The 19203-nt window shown below is 32.5% G+C and overlaps 1 protein-coding gene across 3 annotated transcripts in view; it reads left to right on the forward strand.

Moving 5' to 3' along the window:
• DNAH8 (dynein axonemal heavy chain 8) overlaps positions 1–19203 on the forward strand; it is a 142134-nt gene that overhangs the window by 89268 nt on the left and 33663 nt on the right. For all 3 annotated transcript variants that reach the window (XM_040552327.1, XM_040552326.1, XM_040552328.1), the window contains 14 exons: positions 1499–1621; positions 3284–3497; positions 4023–4132; positions 4684–4847; positions 6927–7116; positions 7593–7715; positions 9333–9463; positions 9789–9942; positions 10402–10566; positions 11115–11341; positions 11741–11859; positions 14744–14847; positions 16600–16776; positions 18151–18318. In XM_040552327.1, the coding sequence (XP_040408261.1) occupies positions 1499–1621; positions 3284–3497; positions 4023–4132; positions 4684–4847; positions 6927–7116; positions 7593–7715; positions 9333–9463; positions 9789–9942; positions 10402–10566; positions 11115–11341; positions 11741–11859; positions 14744–14847; positions 16600–16776; positions 18151–18318 (2169 nt within the window). The remainder of the gene's footprint in view (positions 1–1498; positions 1622–3283; positions 3498–4022; positions 4133–4683; positions 4848–6926; positions 7117–7592; positions 7716–9332; positions 9464–9788; positions 9943–10401; positions 10567–11114; positions 11342–11740; positions 11860–14743; positions 14848–16599; positions 16777–18150; positions 18319–19203) is intronic.

The following is a 19203-nucleotide window of genomic DNA, read 5'->3' on the forward strand; positions in this document are numbered from 1 at the left end:
TAAGTTTAGTTGGCTTCATTACCTCTTGAAAGCAATGAATTCATGGTGAGAATGCTCTGGTAGGAGAGTAATCATCGGGGAAAATTTCTTAATTGAAAAGCCTGCTCATGAAGCAGGTTTTACAAATTCCGTCCCCAAATCCAGTATTTGTTTTTAAGAAGCTAATTCAAAATGGTATTAAGAAAATGGTGAGAAATCATAACTTCAATCACACTCTCCCTCTCTTTTTTTTTTTTTTTTTTTAAATTCCAAACTCATAGAACACCTGCTGGGCTTTTCTGTTATGTGTAAGATGTCTGGCCATGGTGTATATATTAAACTATGAAGCAGAATAAGGCAGGCATCCTTTCATGCATGCAAGATTAATTGAACAGTCAGTATGTTTGTCTCAGTGTCCTTCACTTAGTATATTATGGGTCCCTAGAACATTACTGTCTTGAAAAACAAAATCCAGACTTCCTCCTGTCTGGTATAGAGACACTATGAAAGGAACTTACTGTGCCTCGTCTCTGCTACAGTCCTGTGATACCTCTGAAGATTTGCTTTATGTTTTCAGCTAGCTAGCTAAGTACATAGTTCACTCTACTGATTTCCGAGAGAAATGTAGCTGGGGGAAAAAACAAAAAAAAAACAAAACAAACAAACAAACAAACAGTTGAAATGCTTCTAAACAGTTGAAAGAGCTGCATTCAAAATAATTTTTGAAGTTTGAGTTGTCATTCTGAGGGTATTCGAAAGACAGGTTGATTTTAGATGTGATAGCTGTGAAACAAAATTTTTATTTTCTAATATAATCATTTTCTGCTTCTTATCAGTTTCACTTTAATTAAATGTCTCCAAAATGACGTATTAATTCTAAGAATGTTCTATATGCATTTATCCTAGAACACTGAGCTAAATATTTTCCGTGGTGAAAGCCATTGGATAAAACTTGTATCTGTTTTCTGTTTGCGATATTTCCAAAAATGTTATTAATACTTCTATCTTTATCACAGTATATGCCATATTCCTCATATAGAACAACAGTTATGCGTATAAAACCAAAACAATTATTTGTCTAAGGAAAACATTTTCTACCATCTTTTAAGGTATTTTTCTGCCATTGTTTCTAAAAGTCCAAGTACCTTTAGAAAAACTGTTGAGCTGAGAGCTTTGAAAATATATTCTAATTAAATATCAGCATCTTATTTGTCTATCACATCCTGCTTCTTATTCAGTTCAAAACTAATTGTAAAAGATTTTTGCCACCAAAATGTTAATACTGCATTACTTAGTCTACAAGACATCTGGGAAATTATTGTAAAAGGAATCTAAGTTGCCTTTATATGGTCTGCTGTCATACTGTAAATAGATAGATAGATTTCCTTCAAAATGAAAGCTGAAAGAGGAAAGAAGAGGAAATCATTGGTTAAGTAAGGTGGCACTTTTTTATTTTTTAACAATACATTTTAAATATTGTTGCTTTAGATAAAAAACAAGGACTTTCTTTAATTTTTAGAGGACAATAGAGAGTTATGTGGACAAACGTGTTGGAAGTACTTATGGACCTCCTGGAGGCAGAAAAATGACTGTCTTCATTGATGATATCAATATGCCAATTATCAATGAATGGGGAGATCAGGTACATTGTTAACTGGTACAATTTATTATCATACTGTTGCTATTTTTTCATATATATAGGAGTCTGTGGACTTACTCAAAATTTTAATTTACTATTAATTATTGGTAATGCTTTCTAATTATGGTGTATTTATGGAAGGAAAAAAAGAAGCAGGTTCTTACATTATTTCCACTTTCTCCTATTTTTCTAAGACTAAATAAAGGCATCACTGTACTAAAACACCATATTATTAAGTTAAAGTTTGACATTAATTTGAGAGCACCAGTAAGCAAACTTCCTGTCAAACAGAAGTGTGATACCTTGCAAAAAGTAATAAAGGCTGTGTTTAACTTCAAAGGTAACAAATTGGCTTGCAAACTGGATTAAATATTTTTGGCTTTTGATGAGCCATTGTCTGCAGTTTGGGTTTGTAGCATTCATATGCCTACACAGATCCCAAATAAGGCAAAAGTATTCAATAGTTCCTTCCCATAGTAGGTCTGAAGTCTTTCTAGACCAAGATGCTAGGTCTTCTGGAATAGCTATTTTAATGTAAAGGGCCAGTATGCTTACCGTTACTTTCTTCAATTTGCTCAGAGTAAATTAATAAATGGGAGACCCAGTGCATGCGCAGGTTTGAATCCTCCGGCTGTCTGGCTTCTGTGAGACTCTGAGCTTGGGTTAAGAGTAATTACAGCATTAAGTTGGTTTGTTTATAGTATGGGGAGTAGGTCTCTTTATGAGAGTGGGCTTGAACAAATATTTAAGTGGCAGTATGGATCTAAGTGAATTTGTGTAATCTGAATAGTTCATTTTCTTCACTTTAAAAAGCTGGTTTTGTAAAAATTGAAGCCAAGTGTGTGTTTTTAGTCTCTCTGAACTGCAATTTGGTCTTTTACCTAAATGCTAGCCTATATCAATTCTTTGGTTTGCATTATTTGCTCTCATTTAAGACCTTTTTTTATTATTTTTTTTTAAATTTAAATTAGCATTAAATAATCCACAACACTGAGCTGCTTGACCATAGTCTATAACGTGGGCAAGTGGCTGTGTTTGAGGCAAAATCCTCACAGGCCCAGGCTTTACTCAGTAATAGGAAGAATCTCCATTATGGAAGGATCTCCATCTTTCATCATGGCCCCAAGACATTTCTCCAATATTTTTTATGGGATCATGGTTTGTGATCAGTGCCCTGTTGCACTTCATGGCTTTGCTGGAGCACATAAGGCTTGCTAATTATTGTTGGAGCAGTTGCTATAGTGGCAACTCTCTGGTGCCTCCAGATCCATACAGGTGCTGTAGAGTAAAATACAGAGTGAATAGTCTTTTCAGAATAAGCAGATTCCTGTCTCAGAAAAGAATGAGATGTTTTGCTTCAAAGGATTCCCAAGGGAGAACTAAAGTACAGGATTTGAAACTCTGAAGCTGAATACCTAATAGGAAAATATGGAACACATACATGCACATTTTGTTACATATTATGTGGTAGTCCTGCTCTGAAAGAATATTTCTGGTTTTAGAATCACATAAACCAAGATCTTCCACATGACTAAGGAACATAATTTAGTCTGAGTTTAGATTAAAATTCTCTAGGGATTAATGGTAAGGTTACAAGAATAAACTAAATTATCACAGAGTACGTTTTGGTTTGCTTCCTAATGTGTATGCTACGTAAACTTACAGGTAACAAATGAAATTGTTCGTCAAATGATGGAAATGAAAGGAATATACAGCTTGGATAAGCCTGGAGACTTCACTACAATTGTAGATGTGCAATTAATAGCAGCAATGATACATCCAGGAGGAGGCCGTAATGATATTCCCCAGCGTTTAAAAAGACAGTTTTGTATATTCAATTGTACATTGCCATCCAATGCATCCATAGACAAAATTTTTGGTACTTCTTTTTCTTGTTTTAGCATGGATTTAAAAAAAAAAAAAGATATAAAATTTATAATACTATGTTCTCTCTCTCTCTCTCATCATGCAAATGTAAAGTGGTTCAAGTGAAACAATTGAAGATGTATTACAGCAAAATAGTGCCATGGAACAGAAATGAACACCTTTAAATGCTTATCTTTCTTATTAATGATTTTGCTTGTCTAAAATCAGAAAGTAATGGTGATTTCCTGGAAGATTATAATTAATAATGTTAATATGTAGTACATCTACATTGCCTGAAGAACCTTCTGTTGCTGACATTCTTTTAACTTTGTCACTACAGTATATTGTTAAATCTTAGCAGTCACCAACAGATGTCCACGCCACCTGTTTAGAAAAGCCATGGATGAGAGAGACAACTATTTGATCTGTAATTTAAAAGCAAACTAGTTTTAACTATATTTTTGGAATATTGCTCACAATTTACCGTATTATATCCTGCATCTTGAGATTAATTGTTTATTCCACTTTATCTTTTAAGGTGTTATTGGTTGTGGTTACTTTCATTCATGTAGAAATTTCAGTCCTGAAGTATGTGATATGGTGAAAAAATTGATCCCGACGGGTAGAATATTGTGGCAGTGGACAAAGGTATAAATTATAGGGAAAGTTTTATCATTATCAGTCTGAAAAGAGTGCCTGCTAGTGTAATTTAGGCACATATTCCTTAAGAACATATCTGTAGCAAGAAGAAAACAGGAGACAGATGAGCTAAAAAATTGTTGGAGAAAGAATCTGGAAAATACTAGATTTTAGTATATAAGATAGACGAATGGCTTTATCAGTTCATTCATTCCTATAGTTTTATTCATGTTACCCAAAGCTTTAATCACTGCAACTTAGGAACAAGGTGTTAAATACTTTATAATTGATCACTTTTAATTTATAAAGCCCAGAGTAACATGTGAAATAATTACATGTTCTAAGAGTTGGGCTTTTACATTTAGTGCTAGATCACGCCTCCAAACAGATCAGATATTTTTGATGACTTCTTAGAAAGAGTTTGCCCAAACTATTACGTGTGAAAATTATTTTTTTCTCATTTTAATAAGTAAATGTTTATTTATAAATGTACAAGTTTTTTTATTCTCATTTCTTTCTAAATGCTACTGATCTTGAATATTAACAATATTTTTCTTTAGACAAAGATGCTGCCTACACCATCTAAATTCCACTATATATTCAACCTTCGAGACCTTTCTAGAATTTGGCAAGGAATGTTGACTATAAAGTCAGAAGAATGCATGAACAGCACTGTCCTTCTAACACTTTTTAAACATGAATGTACTAGAGTAATTGCTGACAGGTATCATTTTATATCGACTAAGTTTAACCATTCATTTTATGCTCATACACATTAGATTTGTTAACATGACAAATATTATTAGGCCAATATGAAACATGTTGTCTTATTCTGCATGTCTGCATTGTGGTATCATCCCAACAAATGTTATGTGCTGATAGATTAGACTAGTAACTCGTGGGAGAACTCTGAAACTGTTCAAACTACTGTTTAACTGAAACTCTGTTTAAAAACTACTATTTTTCTTTTTTATTTTTATTTTTGGCAACTTATCTTTGGCTACATGCAGTCAGTTCCTCTGTGAAAGAGAGGATTTTACAGTGTCCTAAATTTATACAGTGGCCCATAGACTGCAGTATAAAATTGCTCTGATCTCCTTACAGAAAAAATTATTACATTCATGTGATTAAAAAAGTGGCTCATCTCATCAAAATCTGCCTTAAATGATTGATAAAATCAGCACATTTGTCAGCTCTATGTTTTAAAGATTCAGTAATGTTTTTGTCTACAGTGTTTCAATTTCTTGTGAAATTCCAGATGAAGTGATATAGCTGTCAGTAAAAGTCAACATATATCCACAACTACTGTGGATTTTAACTAATACAATTATTTCTTATCTGAGGAAGGACCTTCATATTTACTATAAAATTAATGTTTTTAAATTAAAACAGTAAAGCTAAATGTTGACTTAAAAATATATATATTTCATTACATTGCATTTTCTTTTTAAAGTGAAAACAATGAAAAATGTTTTGCCATAGACAAAAAGGCATATTGTGCTGTTTTTGCTTTTAATTAAACCTAATGGCCTTGAAATATCAAGTGCTTAGGAATTGTCATGAGTGGATATTTTTCAGTGTTGTAGAAGTCGAAAATGGGATTTATTTTAAGATGCCAAGTATATAAATAAGTTCTGGTGCAAAAAATTTGGCATGGTAGCTGTTAAGATTCATAATTGCATTGTATTTAAGCACAGTCAGGCTTAGTCACTATTATTCCAGTAACCTGCAAACATGAAGGAAAGAGCAAAGATACAAAGAATTATCTTTTGAAAACAAAGCTGCTTATAAAAGGACAAGGTGAAATCCTCATAAATGTACTTTAGCATATGGACCTTAGCATGCACTCAATTGAAACAGAAACAAAACAAATAAGATACATAAAGCTTTGAGATATATTACACATACCTGAAACTGGTGGTTGAAAAAACAGCCCTTCACTACGGGTGTTTGAAAGAGTTCCAAGCAAAACATAGGCCACTGTCAAACAGTTTTAGTTACAATCTCTGCCAGTATCTTCTAGAATCCCTCATCTTCTTCCATGAAAGCTCTGAATCAGCTGGCAGGTGCCTTCTGCTTTTTCATGGGAAGTTGCATTAACAAATGGGAGTGAAGACCAAGGAAGTAAAATTGCTTTTTATGAGCTCTAATATCCCAGAGGAATTCTAATTTGAAATTAGAAATTTCTAATTTGAAATTTGAAAGCCCTACTCACTTTTTCTTCTCTCCTTAGATACGTATGATGGGTTTATAAAATGAATGCAGCAAATCTAAAAGGAAATCTAATCCATCATTTTCCAAGAATATTAAAAATAAAGGCCAGAGTTTTCTGGTGATTTTCACCATTGGTGATCTCATTGCAATTTCAGAGGCAGCACTGTAATAGCATAAATTATGCTATTCCAGTGCTGGTCAAAAGAATAGAAGGGAAGCTTGGCCCTGGTTATTTGGGAAATCATTCAGCTTTTTTCATCCTTTTTCATCTGAGACATTAAGTGGTTTGTCGTTACCTACTTCTACAGAAAAGCTGGAGAATTAGTGTTTTGTTTTGTTTTGTTTTGTTTGTTTTTCTCTGTTCTAGTGACTGGCTATGATACTTGCAGAACATTGAAAATATTTAATTTCTGTTAATATTGATTAATCATTTTTTGTAATGTTGTCTAATATGTATTGCCTAATATGTATTTTTTCAATGAAATGTTACAAAATTTGTTATTTTTTAAAGTATTTAATTATGTTTTCCTCCTTATTTAACTAATATTTTAAAACTATTTTTAAAATTATGCTAATCTATGATTTTTAGATTTATTACTCCTGAGGATACAGCATGGTTTGATAAAACTGTTACTAAAGCAATTGAAGAATATGTGGATACAGGTGTAGCTGTTCTCCAAACAGAGCAATATTTTGTAGATTTTCTGCGGGACATACCTGAACCAACTGGTGACGAACCAGAAGATTTTGTATTTGAAGCTCCAAAAATTTATGAGGAGGTATTTTCATTTTGCACCTAAAATACTCAGCACTGAAGTTTTCCTTTAATTATTAAGTACATTATATTGCTGAACTTATATCATATGGAAGCTTTGTTGAATACCTGCCACATTTTTTGTGAATCTGTATATACATATTTTTGGGTTAGTATGCAATAAGTCATTTCTGTGACATTAAAAAATATATATTAAAATATGTTAATGTTAATGGTGCTATACAAATGTACTTTATTCATTCCTCCTTTCCCCTTCCCCTTTCCCCTTTTTTTACAGCATTAGCAAAAGAAATTCTGCTTACACACAGGTACAATCACTGAAGTGAATTAACAAGATAATTTCATTATGTGTGCCCCAAACAAGAACTCAAGTTTATGCATAAAGATGCCAGCAGCATTTTAAGTTCTGAAGGGCTGTGCTAGCATTGTTGCTGATCTTTTTTTTTTTTTTTTTTAATTTAGTAATTTGTAATCTTTCAGGTTCCAAGCTTTGAATTTCTTTGTGAAAAACTGCAGATGTATCAGAGACAATACAATGAATGTATTAGAGGATCATTTCTTGATTTGGTGTTTTTCAAGGATGCAATGACACATCTTATTAAGGTTTGGGTTTTGTTACTTTTGTATTAGTTTAACTATTACATAGTGCTCCTGAGTTGGACAAGCTATGCTTGGGGTGCATATTCTGAAAAGCAGCTCTTATCCCCAAATTTGTTTGCCATCTTTCCCTAGCCATTTTAAGGAACTGGAAAAGAGCCACAGTCATTTTGCCTCTTTGCATATTTTGTAATAGATGCCTTATTTTACATATTTTTTTTAAACTTCTGGGTGTTCAGAAGTGTACAGATTACCCTCAGTAGGAAAAGTGAGGTCACAAAGAGGTACATTTTTGTTTTGTATATACAATATTTTTTTAATCTTTAGGAATTCAGAGGACACTTCAAAGGTATCTGTACCTGACAAGTGAACAAAGCAATGTGAGGTAGAATCTGACTGGATGAGAGACGAGAAGAGAGATAAATAAGGAGTGTAGTGGAATGTTGTAGAGTATTCTCAGTTCACAATCAAATGAATCCCTTTTCAGAAAGGAATATATAAGGGAAGAATTCATACCAAGTCAAAATTGAATTTGGAGGGGAAAAAAAGGCTAAGTGTAGCTTTTGTTTGAAGCAGTGTGCCTCTGGTTTAAGATGTGTTGGTTACCTCAGAAATTTCTTAAACTTGGTAGTCTGTTTACTGAAAGACACGTAGAAGCTGTATGAAAACCAAAAAAGAAAAAGAGAGATGTTTTATTATTCACTAGTTAACCTAAAGTGAATTAAATTACTACCTTTTCTTTGCATCTGACTGGGAAAAAAAAAATTTAGTTCAAGTGGTAGTAGGTGAAGCCCTGTTGTGACTGCAGTGATGATGAATTTTGCCACCCTCATAACAATAATGAAATAGAAGTCTAAATAAGAAATTGTCTAGGTAGGCTCAGAAGGAACTGCATATAAAACCAAAATTAATTTATTTGAGGAAAAAAAATGAATATAATTCAAAGGCTTGATATAGGTGCCCATCTTTTCTTTTTGTACATAATTTATATGAGGAATGAAGCAAACTGTAGCATCCAAGAGTAGTAGTGTGCTAATAGATAATAAAACTGAGAAAGATGTCATGTATATAGAGGAGTTCTGAGGAGGAAAAATAAAAAAAGCAATTAGATAATAAGTTTGTAATCTAGCTTTTGTATCTGAGAGACTTATTAATGAAACTTCCTCAAAGGAAATATTAAAAGTAAATAAAACAGAAGATCACAGTTAAACTATAATTTAGTGTTTCTTCAACTGAAAAATCCAAGTATTTCAAACTCTTAAAATTAATGTAGTATATTTCATTCTTCTAAATTATTTTTTAAAAAATTTATAGTTTTGAACATAGTCAGGATGTGGATGTAGATTAGAGCTCAAAATGTCTGCCTTTATTGAAATCCTATCGATACCTCTAATCATAATCATTCTATAGTCTTACAAGAGAACTCTTTCATTTCAGTTACACAAAATTCCTAAAGAATGTAAGAATGTTCTTCTGAGAAGTTTTCTTCAAAACTCAGTGTCCTTTTAATACTCTTTATGTTTAATTCGATTAAATGCAGTTGTTGTATAACAGAATTTTAATTTTGCTAATGAATGTTTTTATTTTTTTCAGTGTACTATTACTCTATTTTTTCCAATACAGATATCCCGGATAATTCGGATGGCATATGGAAATGCTTTACTTGTTGGAGTTGGTGGTTCTGGAAAACAAAGTCTTTCAAGGTTGGCCTCTTATATTGCTGGCTATAAAATATTTCAGATCACTTTAACCAGGTAAGAAATGTGAGAAGTATATAGATACAATTTATACTGTTGTTTTCTCTTTACACAGTAATAACAGTATATTTTTAACAGCTTGTCTTTTTCATTTTGTGACCAATTAAAAATGGAAATTAAAAAAATTAATTTATATCTGATTTGTGTACAATATTGGAGGAAGTTCGAGCTCTAAAAGATGAAAAGTGTTAGCTATTCCCAAGCCAAAATATGTGTATTTACAAAGGGGTCTTTCACTATCATTTGTTAAACACTCTAATCTGGAAATAGCAGTATTCTGTGTTATTTTGAACTAACACAATATGTTTCTTATTACTTGTAGATCCTATAATGTAAGCAATCTGTCAGATGATTTAAAATTTCTGTATAGAACAGCTGGAGCAGAAGGAAAAGGCATTACTTTTATTTTCACTGATAATGAAATAAAAGAGGAGTCATTTTTGGAATATGTTAATAATCTACTGACTTCAGGAGAGGTAAATCTCATTGTGACAGACAATGTACTTCAGAAGCAGGAAACTGGAGAAACTGTTCTCCTTAATTTCTATTTATTTTCATAATAAGTTGTGAAATTCATAATGATTAACTCTAAAATGTGTCAACGTTTAAGAGAAAGAGCGCTCTTGGTGTGGACTGCCTGTATCTGTATTTCAATACAAGACAGGAAAAGACCAGAAAATCATTACCTTGGGTATTTCAGTAGCTTTTGTTAAATGAAGATTCACTGGCCAGTCAAGATCTGTATTCTTTCTGAGTTAGAATTTTTAGATTTTAATGGAGTTAAATGAAGTATAAATCAGGAACAAATTTGTTTTTAATATGTCTAAACTGCATATATGCAGAGAGAGATACAGGTGTAAACAGACGAGTATTTACAAACTCTATAACTATATCCATGCAATTTATTTTCTTATCAATTTTAATTTTATATAAAGATTTCTAATTTATTTGCTCGGGATGAACTGGATGAAATCACCCAAGGACTAATACCAGTGATGAAAAAAGAGATGCCTCGGTGTCCTCCTACACTTGATAATCTTTATGAGTATTTTTTAACTCGGGCAAAGAAAAACTTGCACGTTGTCCTCTGCTTTTCTCCAGTAAGTTTTTTCTTTATATCTGTCTTCCTTGCTTCCATTAGCAAACTATCCTGTAAATTGTGAAAGAATTATTTCAAGTTTGTATTTCTGAGGAGATGTAAGGGCACATTAAAAGACTACCAAAATCTGGGGTATAATTGCTGGTATAATAAAAGTAATAGTATAATAGTCAGAACTTAAAAGCAAAATACTTTAAAGTTAAATCACTCTTTTCATGTTAGCTTGATTTTCATTTTTTCCTCCTGGCATATTCTTGCCTAATTAAAATCAATGTATGCAGATTTATGAAATTCTTGCTTGCAACTTGAAAGAAGAATTTCATTTTGAAATATTAAGAAAGATTCATATTTGTCATTAGCTTCTTCAAATTTGGTAAAATATTGAATGTAGCAAATGTAACAAAATATTTAACAGAAAAGACTATGCAGGGTGTTCTAAATAGAAAATTAGCGAGAAAAAAAAATAGACTACTTGTTTATATGCATTAAATATTTTGATCAACCTAATTTAGATATTGTATCCTAAATTAACATTGTTACTCTCTTTAGGCTGGTGAGAAGTTCCGTGCACGTTCTTTGAAATTTCCTGGGCTCATATCCGGATGCACCATGGATTGGTTCAGTCGATGGCCTAAGGAAGCTCTTGTAGCTGTAGCCAGTTATTTTCTTTCAGAATTTAATATGATCTGCTCTGTATCAGTTAAAACACAAATAGTAGAAACCATGGGTCTCTTTCATGATATAGTTTCAGAAAGCTGTGAGAATTATTTCCAAAGGTAATATATTTATATAAATATAATAATCGCCCTAATATTGCTACTGATAGTGTTTTTGAATTCAATGTGTTGTATGAGCCAGTAATTCTCTTTTAAGGCTAATATGAAAATGAATGTGCTATATCAGTATATGCAAAGGCCATAAAAATAATTACTATTAAATTGCAGATTTGTTATCTTCATTCCTACTATTCGTCATCTTTAAATTTGCTTATGTGGATAAAAGCAATATAACTGAACATGAGACTTTGCATTATGAAGAAAATAGATTCTGACTGATTTAAGTGCTTGTTTTATATTACCATCTATTGCCAGATTGGCAACATATTAGAAGTAACCAAATTGCTGTATAATTGAAAATATGTACAAAGTTGATGTTGCCAATATACCATGTTTTAGGTATCGAAGAAGAGCCTATGTAACACCTAAATCTTATCTCTCTTTCATCAATGGCTACAAAGAAGTTTATAGTGAAAAGTTAGCAAGTATTAATGAACAAGCTGAACGTATGCAAATTGGTAAGCAAAATATGGATAAAGATATGTCTATGGAAATATGGATTTGTCTATGGAAATCCTTGCTATACAATCTGAGTGCCTCGTTTCAGATTTCTGCTGAGCAACGAGCAATTTTTACATGTGGTCATTTTATAAATGGGGATCTGAAATACAGAAAAGTACGGCTCATATGTTCTTCTAATTTTGAATATCTGTTTGAAATGATGTAATTTTTAGATTTAGAATAGTACTTAATGGATTCAGAGTACAGTTGCAGTTTTCTGCAGTTTGCATCTAGACATGTTTTTATAAATCTGAAAAAACAATAGAACAGCTCAGGAAACCTAATTTTTATGGGGAAAAAAAAGATACTGTATTTCAATTTAACAGAATAGAGAAACATCTATATGATAATATTTTTCTTAGAAAGGTAAAAATATATAGTTTTTAGACAACAATTAATGATGCAACTGATACACTTCACATGAAGTAAAGAATAGAATAAGAATGTTTAGATATTTTATTTACGGACTGTTTGCTGAGTCAGAGTGGTCCATAGAGGAGTGAGTGATCTACAGTATTTTCACATAATGTAGACATAATGCAGATTTCCCTGTATAGATCTGTTGCTAGTTCTACAAATCAGACATTACCATCAGTCCTGCTGATGAGGATAAAGTCTAAGATCTCTGAAGATTTGAGTTGTTTTTGTTTTTTTGTTATTCCTTCTTCAGTTCTGCTTTCAAAAATAATTTAAAATAACTAGTCTAAGCACCTTCGGTGATGTCAAGAAAATTTCACATGTAGATTTTACTAGCCTCCCAAGTGATATTATCTCTAATTCCTTATCTAGTCTTCAAAACAAAATGATCTTGTACAGATGACCATGTTTGTCTTCTCCTGCAGCATCGATGCTCAGAAAAATCACATCTGTCAGTTTATGGGCAACCCTAATGCCAGTTAGAAAATAAAATCTAGGAAGTTTCATCTGCATAGAAAAGATTTATTACAAAATCACAAAAACACTTGGTCATCCCTGACTCCAAATGTGCTCCAGTTTACTACATTTTACAGGATGATCTCAAAAAGTTTGTTATTAATTATTTAGCTATTTCACATGTCCATACTTTAATCCTTAGTCTTTCATAACTTAATATCAAAAAGATTTAGAAGGTTAGAAAGATTAACCTTGAAAGTTGTTTCAATCTATTAGGAGATTATCCTGATAGAGGATTTAAATGTTATGTTCTCAAAGTCAGTTGAGATAACATTGGTCTTTGCATCTCCTTATTGAGATGTCTTTGTTGTATGTAATAATGTCAGGGCCAATTCAAGATGCTTGTAAAACAGCAAAAAATGTGAGAAATTCCATGATTAGTACTGCTTTCTAGAAAGAACCTGGTTTGAGTACACTGAATGAGTGCTCATCAGCCCTGTGGTATCTATACAGGCAACACATTTTGAAAGATATAAATAACTCTTTTCTTCTGCTTTGTCACTTCGGATGAACAATCTTGTAACACACATGAGGAAAAAATTATGTCTGGGGAAAGGAAGTGTTTCAAACAACTTTTTTTGTTGTTTCACAGTGAGTGTCTTTAGTGAATATACCTTTGGAGTTTATTGTTGAAAATGGCAAAATAATGGGTCTTTTGTTGAGGAATAATAAAAAGCCTGTGGAATGGCAGTAGCTTGATTGTGAGGCAGCTGTGATGGAGAACAGGAAACGTCCTAGGAGAGAGTGCTTTTCTGTGTAAAATGTGGTAACAGAGAAGTGGAGAGAGAGAACAGAAAAACACCACACATAAGAGATGCATCCAAGGTGTAATTGCAAGAGTGCTCTGACTCTAGCCTTTAAGGAGAAAGGATGCTGAGGAGAATGCTTCCAGGCAAGCTGTAAGATTTTTAAGATTCAGTTGTGAAGAGGAGAGAAGAAGCTAGAGAGGATTCAGCATGCAATGTGGAACTCAGCCAAAAATCAGCGCTCATATCAATGAGCAACGGAGGAGAGAAAATAAAGATGCGTGGGACAGACTGAATATGTAATAAGAATAGAGGAGCAAACTCCTCTCTTTTTGAGCAACTGTGTAAGGCTAAAAGGCCTCTATGGATAGTTGCTTCAGCATATATGGGAGTATGATTGGACTGGCCCTGAACTATGTGGGCATAGGTGTTTTTATTTATTGTTGTTGTTGTTTTCTTTTCTTTTTTTTTTTTTTTTTTCCTGTGCTTTCTGTCACCAGAGATAAGAGAAGCTCCAATATGCAGAAGCTGGAGGCTGTAATCTTGCTGTGACCTTTGGGCCTACTTTTGGTGACTCCACTTTGGGGATTCGGTCATCTGTGCCTTCACAAAAGCTGTGTGAGATTCAGCAGGTTGAATCTCACATTTCATACTGAATTCCATATTGATGAAACTAGCATCCAGTCTAACTATAAAATTATCTCTGAAGATGGGCCATGTAACTTCTCACTTTCTGGAAAGAACTCCTGGTCAGAATGCAGTCATGGATCCAAATATTGATGTCATTTTCTAATTCAATGTTACAAGTGTAGTATAAGTCTAATTTTTTGATCATTGTGTGTCTTTTTGAAACAACATATCCTCAGCACTCTACTTTTAGGTACCATTTACAGCTATAACAAACCAAAACTAAAAATTTTGGATTTCTTTTTGAAGACTCAAGCTTGTTTATTATCATTTGGTACCCTATGAAATTATTTATATCTATGAAAAGTGAATTTAAAGCACAATCAAGTTAGTATGACTTTTATGCACTTTCTCTATCATGAAAATTTGAAGAAGAGCAAAAGATACAAGTTATTTGATATCCAGAGCTAGATTATATTATATAATTAGGAAAAAATAGTTTTAATTTTTCTGATTTTTATCTTTTAATTAATAGGTCTGTCTAAACTGATGGAGGCCAGTGAATCTGTTGCTAAGCTCTCTCAGGAACTGGCTGTTAAGGAGAAGCATCTGGCTGTGGCATCTGTAAAGGCAGATGAAGTAAGGATTAAAGTGCTAAATAGCAAAAGGCAGTGGATAGCATTAGGATATACAGTGGGGTGAAGTGGTATGGCAGAAGTCTCTCATAATTTGTACAAGTCAATAAAAGTGCATTGTGGTCTAAATAGAGGTTTTGCCCCTGTGCCGGCATGTCAGTACAGCACATACTTCTGAAACAACAGAGGCTGGGATTATACTGGCTGGGTGGGAGTTCATAAACATATTCAGAGACTGTGTGTCTTCCTTGTTTTCCTCTCATTTCTTTCCACTCCTACAAGCATCGGGCTTCAGTTTTTGCTTCATGTGTTGTTTATTTCTGTGAGTGGTTGACTACAGTTTATTAAATTTGGTATTATAAGTGCACTTATTTGCCGATAAGTTAATGGATGGTGACGGCACTTCAGTATTTCAAAATTGCTTTTCAAAATTCATCCAGCTTTAGTTCAGTTTCATATTTTGTTTTTACATTAACAAGGTGTCCATATATTCATGAGACTGGTGGTCTGGTATAAATCAAATATTACTTTAGGCATTCTGTTTTCTGAAAGATACCATAATATTCTGATGGTGCATATATATAGTATGCACTAGAGAGCAAACCTTTTGCCAGTGATTGCTGAGGGACTATCTGCATTCTTCATAAGAGAGAAAATAATGACAGAAAAGGGATGAATTGACACTGCTCACAATTCAAGAGTATGATAGATATTTGTATTTGATATGCACTTTGGAATAGTTGTCTGACAATAATTGTTTACATAGCCTCTGGGATGTCAACTTTTTCAATAGGGTACTGTCTATGAGTCATCATAAGTAGAAGATGTATGGACAAAATAAAAGAACAGATATTTATTTAAACTAAGCGTGATATTTATATTCCATATATTTTTTTCTTTCCACTTAGTATTGAGCCTGTAGAATTGGATTTGACCCCCCAAAAAAAAAAAAAAAAAAAAGAGAGATTTTGTTTTTTATCTATCATTTCTTCTCACAGCTATTTGAGAACATTATTTATGTCTGGTAAATGCATTCAGAATGCTGGTCTAATGCTGACCCTACAGCTAATCCTGAGAAAAAAATATTCTGACATCAACTGTATGTCACATGTACAATAGAACTAAAAATACATGTACTGAAGAATAAAGACACAAATGGATAACATTTCCGTGGATTCACAGGGTTTTTCTTTCAATAGACTAGTTAAAAATGAGTTGTCTCATTTTTGTCATCATTTGTCTCATTTGTCATCAATGACTAGAGAAGTAAAAGGAAGGCTGAACATTCATGAAGATAGTTTGCCATCCTCCATTAGTTCGATTAGCTATTTTATTTTTATCTTTATTTGTAGAATTATTGTGGAAAAAAAAACAAACAACACAAATACTTATTGTATTGAAAAAGTATTGATTCAAATCAGATGAAAATCCATCATAGAATAAAAACAAACAAAGAAACAAAAAACAAGCTTTAAAAGCCACTGAAAGGTCTTTTATCCATTTTAAAAGTAATCCAGTTTTACTGTCCAACTCCTGCTGAGAGACTACTCCAATTTTTCTTTATGAGGATTCTGTAAATGATAATCATTTTGATTCCATGCTTTATAGGATTATGATTTATCAGATTTCTGGGGTTAGCCTTATATATATATCTTTAAAACATCCTTATATATCTGTGTACTCTTGTATCTGATATCTTAATCACTTGTTCCACCATTTTGATGCGTACTTTTCATGTGTTTATTAACAACTCCAGGTACTAGCAGAAGTCACAGCAAGTGCTGAAGCTGCATCTAAAGTAAAAAATGAAGTCCAAGGTGTGAAAGATAAAGCACAAAAAATTGTCGATGAAATCGATTTAGAAAAAGTGAAAGCAGAAAGTAAACTGGAGGCAGCTAAACCAGCACTAGAAGAAGCAGAAGCTGCATTGAATGTGAATAAATTTCTTAGATTTTCATTGGCTTTGTGCTATTTGAGTCACCAGTGAAAGAAAGGCTAGTTTCACCAATATGCAGTTGTCAGTTGTTTTTGACTGCTGACACTAGCTTATCACTGTAGGTGATGTCTATGGAGTGTGCAATTTCTTTCTAAAAACATAGAGATTATTTTATAGTGATTGTCCTGGTTTTACCTTACTAATTGATCTTTGGCAGGCGTAAATCTTTCCCAAAGTTACAGATGCATTTAGAATTTAGAATCTTGATATTCTGAATTGAAAAGAATAATTCTTGTTCTAAATTTTTTTTAAAATTTTTTAAATTTTTTTTTTCATAGTTAACTAGTTGTATATTCCTTTTAAGATAGAGGAGTATAAGGCTGTGTCAGCCTTCACTAAAAAATCATTAAAACTGGAGAGAAAGAAGAAACAAAGAGGATTCGGGGAATCAGAATCAGAGTTAAGGAATTTTGAGGCATTGCTGCACTCTATAATTTAATTTCATTATTCTCCTTTGAACAGTTAAAAACTTAAGAGCTCTGAAATCAAAAATCAATAATGTATTGCATGGTTAAGGACTTCTGTTCCACTTACCAGAAGCTATGTGACAAAACCATAACGAGTGGAAAAAGTAAGGAAAAGTGAGCGTTGTTTACTCTTATACTGATAGATAACAACATAAATAAAACTTTCAAAACTGCTCACAAAATACACTTTTATAAAATGTGTGTACTCCTGCACTATCCTGTGGATTCTATATTTTGTCTGTAACTACTCTTTCCAGACAGTAGCATGCATGTATTTTGCAGACAGAAATTACTTTCTTAGTTTAGAAGTTTTAATCATTTATTATTTTTGTTTGAAATATTATTAAGCTAAGCAAAGTGTCAGTGATGCTACTAGGAAAAGAATTTAAAATAACAATATCTCATACCTATAATAGCTAAGAAAGCAACAAAATAGATCAAATTTATCTCAGAATAAATGATGACAACCCTTAAAAATCCAAAATATTGTTATACCAAGGAAAGTGCTTGTAATTAAGTACTTTGCAATTTATTATACTCTTCTTCAGTCACCTAGATTGCCAAGTTAATGCTGTTGTTCTATGTATTTAAAATTTATTTTTGAGTGCTATCTTTAACATTGAGAAAATATTCACATCAAATATATATTTGTTAAAAGTATTTAAGTTTCATATAACTATAACATTCAGTAAAGTAAGCCCAGTGACTCATATTTTGTATGTTCTTAATATAACTTACCTCAGAGAAAAGTATGACAAACAATATTAAAATCAAGGTATTTAATAGGAAAATATGATAATGGTATTGAGGCATACAAAGTATCATTACATTTTTCTTGTAATAGACAATCCGACCAGTGGATATTGCTACTGTTAGAAAACTTGCAAAACCTCCTCACCTAATTATGAGGATCATGGACTGTTGTCTGTTACTGTTCCAAAAGCAAGTAGATCCAGTTACCATGGATCCAGAAAAGCCTTGCTGCAAGCCATCATGGGGAGAATCATTAAAAGTAAGTAGAGTTTTCAAATTGTGTTTCTTAAAAATCAGAAGTAGCATCTTACGTATCAGAGAATTTATGATGCCATTTACTCAAAGCAGGAAAGAAGTTTGTAAAAATGCAAATGTGATTTTAAGATGCATGTAGTATACAAATAGAATTTATTTGTTAGAAGTTAGTAAGAGAATTGCTTAGAGGATTGTGTTGGTCCAGTTCCATGTGACCTTATACCTGAAAAAGAATTATTGTTGTCAGTAGTACTTCCTTCTAATGTTCTCATAAAATGTGATTGTCTCTCATTCTATGTATATTTACCATGCATAAGGTACGGGTATTCTGGAACATCCCTCTTTCTCTTTGGGAATTTGCATGCTCACAATTAAACATTTTTTTTTCTGTTCCTCCAGACTTGTTGATTGTTTGACTAAGAGATAGAACTTTTTTTTTTTCCATTCTACATTTCAATATTCTTGGCCCAAATTCCTTGGGCAGATGGCCATATCTTCTAGTCTTTCTCTCTTCTCTTACTCTCTTCTTTCTATGCCTTTTCCTGCCATTCTTTAAATTTTCTTCTACCTCTATTAGTATATTAATTTGCAATTATTGCTGCCTCAAAGTTATCATGCAAATGAAGAAAAATTGCATATCTTGGATGTGAATAGAGCTCTCGCTTTTTGTTTAAGCTTGCCCAGACACTAAGAAATCACCAAACCTTGTCATTTTCCGTGGACATAATGAAATGGGATAAGCAGTTATTCCAGGACTTGTCTTTAACATGTTAAACATTTGTTAGAAAATTTTAAAACCAATGGTTTCCCTTTCCAGAATTTAGATCACATTTCAAAAATGCATAAGCCGGTTTTATTGGCATTCTTTAGGTAAGGTACAAGTGTATTT

This window comes from Cygnus olor, chromosome 3, assembly GCF_009769625.2.
Source record: "Cygnus olor isolate bCygOlo1 chromosome 3, bCygOlo1.pri.v2, whole genome shotgun sequence".
Taxonomy (NCBI): domain Eukaryota; kingdom Metazoa; phylum Chordata; class Aves; order Anseriformes; family Anatidae; genus Cygnus; species Cygnus olor.